This window comes from Elaeis guineensis, chromosome 5 (assembly GCF_000442705.2).
Source record: "Elaeis guineensis isolate ETL-2024a chromosome 5, EG11, whole genome shotgun sequence".
Lineage (NCBI taxonomy): Eukaryota > Viridiplantae > Streptophyta > Magnoliopsida > Arecales > Arecaceae > Elaeis > Elaeis guineensis.
The window spans coordinates 132,537,922-132,544,515 of record NC_025997.2 but is presented as its reverse complement, the minus strand read 5'-3'; the positions used below and the strand labels follow the sequence as shown (position 1 = coordinate 132,544,515).

The 6,594-nt window shown below is 47.4% G+C and overlaps 1 protein-coding gene across 3 annotated transcripts; it reads right to left on the bottom strand.

Moving 5' to 3' along the window:
• Window positions 1-416: 416 nt before the first annotated feature.
• LOC105046249 (auxin transporter-like protein 2) lies at window positions 417-6,324 on the bottom strand. Of its 3 annotated transcripts, none has more exons than XM_010924784.4 (9): window positions 6,094-6,324; window positions 5,778-5,985; window positions 4,983-5,278; window positions 4,639-4,824; window positions 4,319-4,431; window positions 4,020-4,203; window positions 3,748-3,845; window positions 1,993-2,458; window positions 417-909 (listed from the first exon to the last, which is right to left on the bottom strand). In XM_010924784.4, exons 3-9 carry the CDS (start codon window positions 5,166-5,168, stop codon window positions 691-693), a joined length of 1,452 nt encoding a protein of 483 aa, XP_010923086.1. In that variant the 5' UTR covers window positions 5,169-5,278; window positions 5,778-5,985; window positions 6,094-6,324; the 3' UTR covers window positions 417-690. The 3 variants fall into 3 exon arrangements, with proteins under 3 accessions (XP_010923086.1, XP_010923085.1, XP_019706359.1); XM_010924783.4 differs by having other exon boundaries at window positions 5,839-5,985; XM_019850800.3 differs by having other exon boundaries at window positions 5,839-5,985; window positions 6,131-6,257.
• Between the last annotated feature and the right edge of the window lie 270 nt (window positions 6,325-6,594).

Here is a 6,594-nt window from a genome sequence, read left to right as displayed (position 1 = left end):
CAATCCGGCAACGTGCAGGCCATGTGAAGAGTGAAGTTGAGAGACACTAGAGAATCGACGCACGAGGGGGCTTTTCTGTTCCATGGTAATTCGTATTTATAGTATTCCAGCCCTTCTTTTTATCTCGGAAGAAAAAGGCCCACGACAGTGCCATTGAGCCCCCACCACGCCGACCGCCGATCCTTGCGTATTTTCAAAGATATAGGAAACATGCCAGTGATAATGACAGGCACGCCCACCGCTTTGTCCTCCTAAAATTCATTTTCATCCTTTCATTTATTTCATGCAACGGTAGTTAAAAAAAGTCTTCACCCCTCAGACATTATATATGTATATAAAATAGAGAAATGTCAGAAAGCTAGGTCCAAAATAATACCAACAGACCTAAGCTTTGACGGCAGTGGGAATCATTATGGTACCATCAAACTTAAATTTATATTATCAAATTAGAAGAAGAAAAAGAGAGAGAGAGAGGAAAAAAAAAGCAAGCCATATGAAGAAGAACCAAAGAAAAGAAATCCAAAGGAAAGCAGACATCTCGAATGCCAGTAGCAGGAAAGCCCACACTTTGGTTGCTTCCCCTTTTGTATATTACAGGGGACAAAAACCCAAAAGAGCAATCGGAGGACTTTTGGTATAATTGAGTTGGGTGGGGAGTTTATATGGTTTTTTATTTGAATCCATGGCCGCTCAGTGCTGCTGTGGTGGGGGCGCCGCGACGGGGGGCTTGGGGCACTGGTAGCACTTGGCGAAGAGCCCAAAGGTGTCCACCTGTCTGACGAAATTGACCATGCTGGCCCACCCGCCGAGCCCGAACCCCACCACCAGCACCCACACCACCACGAACGCGTTCAACACGTACATGGCGGTCCAGCTAGGCATGAAGAAGGGTGGCTTCTCCGCCGCGTTCTGCAATCAAAAGCCATCATTGCCGTCACTAATTTTGGTTAGCAATCAACAATCAGTCACCGTGCAGAAAAATAGAAAGCAATATGTAAGTATAGGCTGGGAGAAGAAAGAAAGAAACAAGGAGGAAAGGAACGTCTCACCGTTCCACTAATTGTCGTCCTTTCCCCATCTATCCCATTCAAAAAGGGTTGAATGGGTTTCGTTCTCTCTCCTGCTGGTTCATGAATTCAATTCTCATCTCAAATAGGATTTACTTTAATGTTCTTTGAACCACTAAATCACGCAACTGCGGACCCAAGCATGGGGCCTATCAAGAAATCCGGCACGACGAAACTACCCACCAGGGCTAGCTTTTCCCTTGGCATACTCGAGGTGCTGGTGGGGGTGGGTGGGTGATCTGGCAAATCTTTGCTCGGAGGATTCCAGGAAAGAAAATCGAAACTCCAGTGTGAAAGGCGGTCAAATGGTCAAGAAAACCAATTCTAAAATGGATTAGCCACCTACCCCCCTCGCATTTGGAAGAAAAACGGGTACGGTAATCAATCAAATCAATTGATACAGCCGATAGGCAGAACTGTAAAATTATCACTCAGATTCGGTGGGGATAGAAAACTGCCACAAATCTAGAAAGTTATTTGAATCGATTAGCGTGAATTAATCATGTTCCATTAGCATTCCTAGAGTCCGAACAGTAGAACGCATACAATATGATTGGTATATATAGTCAAGCATATGGATCGATCGTCATCTATAATTGTAATATGCTGGAGTGAACTGAGAGACATCATGTCAAACGATCAGAACAGGTAATACCGTGTCGCGTGTCATTCTCACTAGAGCGGGCATAAGGGGTGATTAATTTAATCAGTATGTTCTCTACCATAGCAAAATGACCAGCTAGCAGTTAGTTAATGTGGTAGTTGGAAGGATACATCAGACCAAATGCGAAGGCGCCAGCCAAAGGGACGCGAAACATTTAGCAGTACAGGAAACTAGCAGGCAGTGAAGTAACCCAATCTGAAGGACAAATGTAAATGTACGTATGTATGCACATAGATAGAAAGATATATAGATAATGTATACCTGTCTGGCAGAGGCCTTGCGGTAGGTGAGCATGTGGGCGAGGGAAGGGATGATATAGACGGTGAAGCTAACGAGGAGGGCCCCGACGGTAGAGTTGATGGGCCCGAAGAAGGGGAAGATGATGGCGAGGAACCAGATGGGGATAACCACGGGGAGACGGGCCAGCGCGCGCAGGAAGATGCTCTTGGTGTCATGCATGCCGATCACCTTCTCCCACACGAAGTAGAGGGGCGTGCACGCAAATCCGAAGGTGATGAACTGGTGGATCAGCATCAGGATCACCGCGGCGTCCCTGAACCGCGACTTGGGCAGCAGAGAGAAGGCGTTGGAGTGAGTCAGCAGCTGGTCCCCGAATGCCCAGTACATGGCCGCTGCCGACGGTAGCGTCAGCGTGAACACGTATAGCGTCGCCACCAGGTATATGTACTTGAACTTCTGGGGCTTCCACATCGCGTGCATGATCTCCCTGCCACAAATATCCATGCATGGTAAGAAATGTGAGCAGCTGGATGGATTCGGAGTCAAACAATTTCAACAAATATTAACAAAATTAATATTCGGAGCTACCGTCGATCGAATACCGAATCTCTTTTAATTTTATAAAATTAATTATCAATTTCGCCGATATATATACATATATCACTCGAAGACTGACCCGAAAATGCATGTGCTCGACCACGACCAATGTTAGGTCAGAATCATCACCAGTTCAACAGGGGCCCGTGGAATCATCTTTACCAAAATAATTCAGTGCATCTTTGTTTATAGAATATATTAAATAAAAATATAATAGGAATCAAGATTCCCGAGGGAGCAGCGTGGTACAAAGACAAGCATGTGCCAGAAATACTTCTACAACCAATCCAGCCCGCACCTTTCCTAATCTTGCTGTTTTCACTCCAATTGTCAGGACAAAGACACGGAAATTATTTGCCCTACATCTACAAATCAGTGTTCTCTCTTTCTAATCGTCGTTTAGAAGGCCCTGGCCATTGGACAATGATATTAGCAAACAAACTAATGATGATGGAAGCAAATCCTTACAAAGCCAATCAGATCGAATTCCGGAATTGGTCCCCCTTCCCCCTCCTCCTCCTCCCAATCACGTCCCCATCCTTCACTTAGAGAGGTAACAAATTTCACTTTTATACCTTCCATCAATCATACTCCTTTCCTCGCCACTAAAAGATTCCTTTAATAATAAATTTGAGGAACAAAAGGTCCCTGGTAGCATGCCGAGGGTTGGTATGGTTACCACTGATTATCACAGCTGGTTCACACCAAACGCTGGAAGTTCTGATGCCGCTAGAAATCCTAGTAACATAGAGATACAGCGCAAGCAGGGCTAAATCATATTGGTGGCGCATGGTTTCCTCCAGTGGTGGTGATCGAGAGCAATGGAAGCTGGTCCTTTTTTTTGAAGGGAATGGAAGCTGGTCCTTGTAGTGCTAAAGAAATAAAAACGTGGGGGCTGGAAAGATGGGAAAGGACTTCCAAATCCTGGCTGCCCGGCCCACCACCCGCAAAAGCTGCGGATAGAACGGGCGGCGGAAGAGGGAGAAAAAAAAGGGTTCCAAATCCCCTTCAGGCAACTCCTTGAAAGGAAGGTAAAAAGTTGGAAAGACAAGAAAGGGAGAAATTTTAACTTTTCTTTAAATAATAATAAAAAAAAAACAAAGCACTTATTCCGGCTCCGGAAAGGGCAGGGTAGTGGGCTACAAGTCTATCAGTACTGAGAGCAATAGCGCAGCTTACACGGTGACGGCGTGGCCGCCGAAAGTGTAGAGTATGTTGGTGGCGCCGGTGAAGTAGAGGACCAGCTTTGCGGGAGCCGAGTGCGCCACGCCTTCAACCTGGCACGCAAAAGAGCACAGAAATTACCCACCGGTTAAAATAATTGTACCACCACCAGCCTTGCCGGCTCTCATAAATTTTTCTCCTTCCCGAGGGCAAAGGAGCGATGGGCCCCCGAAGGAATGTAATAAAGCAAGCGACCTAATCATTACAAGGACGAATGGATGGGATACCTGGCCGTTGACGAGAGCGGCGACGGTGAGGTACCAGGCGGTGTAGGTGGTCATGCCCAGACCAAGGAAGGACCATATCCGGTAGTTGTGGAACGAAGGGATGAACACCGTGGTTGCGCAGCAGGCGCCGAATATGTACGTCCACGTCCTCTTGTCCAGCCGGTCGTTGATGTAGTAAATGTTACTGCACCACCACCGTCAAATCGTCCCAGAAATAATAATAATAAGAAAAAGGATGTTTTAATTAAAGTGATTTCCAAAGCCGGATCGGATTGGAAATGAAAGAAGAACGACCATACCTGGCACAAGCGATCAGCTGGATAACGGAGCCGAAGAGGAGGAAGGTACAGTTGAAGGCCAGACCGATGGCTTTCCAGTAAGGGCCCAGCAGCCCATCCAGCACCTCGAACCACTGCTCGCACCGCACAAGACACGAGGAAAAGTGGGAAGGGTATTTCCGTCATTTCGGTGTTCAGAATTCGTAACTGGTAGCGGTGTGCAAATACGGTCCCCCAACAATCCAGATTCCAGAACACTGGTGCGGGGCTGGGACTGAGGAAGAGGGAGGCCAGAGAAGAAGAAAAAAGAGCACGGTGCGGGGGGAGAGGAAGGAACGGACCTGGATGACGTGATTCTTGAAGCTGACGTTCTCCTTTTCCTTGCGGGTGCGGTACTCGACGTAGAGAACGCTGATGAGGTAGGCCGTCCAGCTGCCCATGAAACCGTAGAACAGCTGGAGCAGCACCCCGGACAGCATCCCCAGCTGCGAGAACGAGTAGGGCAGCGTCAACAGAACCTGGGCCACCTGCATGCATAATATCCAAACAAAACGCGATTAAATTCACCACAAAATACGAATTTACATCTCAAAAAGGGCAAAAAAAAAAGGTTAAGGAAAGAAAAAAAAAAAAAATCGGCGCGTCTGTGTGCGGGGGTTGCTGAGATGGCGTATATCTTATATACTTGATTGGAGGCGCAGCTGAACCAGGCGTCCCAGACGGAGCCACCGTGCCAGAGGAGGCTCTTCATGCTGAACATGGGCTGCGGCTCCTCCGCCCTCTCCTCCTCCTCCTCCTTGCCGTTCCCGTCCTGCTCCGTCTCGTTGAAGCTGGCCACGATGGCCTCCTCCGCTTGCTTCTGCGACAGCATCTTTTCGTCCTTGCTCTGTCACCTCTCTGACGCCAAGATCCCTTGCCCTCTTCTCTTCTCCGGCAGCACCACCACCAGCAGACGGAGCGAAGGCCGAGAAAAGTACCGATCTAAGATCCAGAGAGCAACACGGCAAGTCAGGGCCGCCAAAGACTTACTAACAGCTTTTTATTTCCTTCTTTGGAAAAAAAGAAAAAAAGAAAAAAAGGAGGGGGCGGGGGACGCTGCGGATCTCTTTCAGGTCACACCTACCCAAGAAGAAGGGAAAGAAGACCCAAAAAAAAAAAAAAAAAAACTTACTTCCGAGGAGTCAAGACTCAAAATCGATCAGAACAAAAATAAAAATAAAAAGATCGAAGAAAATAAATTACGAAACGGCGGTACCCCTAGTACCACTACAACCGCAGACGATTACATTCATCTCCTAAAGATTTGAGACTTTCTGTGGCTATATTTGCAATAGATACGTAGAGGAAGAGACGGTAGAGGAACCAGCTGTTCTAGAAAAGAGGAAGGGCGAAGACAGCAAGTGACAAGTGACGATGTGGATGGGGAAGAAAAGGTAATTAAGGTGAGGAAAAAAAGAGGTGTGAAGAGAACAGAACACACCACCGAGAGAGGGGATTTGAACTTTGAAGGAGAGGAGACTGGAGACTAGATTCAATCCTACCCTTCTCTCTTTCGTTTTTATCTTTTCTTGACGCACTCCTCCTCGTCCTCCTTTAACACGGCCAGCAAACCACTGACGGAGCTCTCTCTCGAGCGTCCGACCACCTCGCGTAGCGGCCGAACTAGAATTAAATGCGCGCTTCGATGCCTGGACGAAAAGCGGAAAAGAAATTAAGAGCATTAGTGTTGAAATGCGCAAAGCACGCGGAGGGAGGAAAGGGAGCGAGCGAGTGTGTGCGCGTGTGAAGAAAGAAACCTCCTCTCTGATTCTCCCCTCCCTCCCCCTCTCTGACCTCCTTAACCGCCTGTCCTTTTGGGCGGCTTCTTCCTTTCTCCCCTAATTTCAGCCCCTCTATTTCTTCTGGAGGGGGAAGAGAGATAGAGATCCAAGGAAGGAAGGAAAAGTCTGGTATTTGATTCCTTGGGAGAAATGTGTGGGTTTGAGGAAAAGGAAAAAGGATAGCTAGCTAGCTTGGAGGGAGGCTGTGAGCAGAGGAAAGCCGGCGAGCAGTGTTTTTATAAGGGAGTTCCAGGGAGAGATCGCGGTTCTCTCGCCCCTCGTTCTCTACCACTTTATGGCGAATTATTACTGCTACTTATTACTAAGGTGGGAAAAGACTGGCCGCTGGCCTTGACTGCACTCAGACTTGCCTTTTTATAATAATGCTTATCTATAACATTAGGCCTCTCTTCTGAACTTATTGGTGGGACCTGGTTTACGGGAGATCAGGGACAGATAATTAATATCTTTTAATGA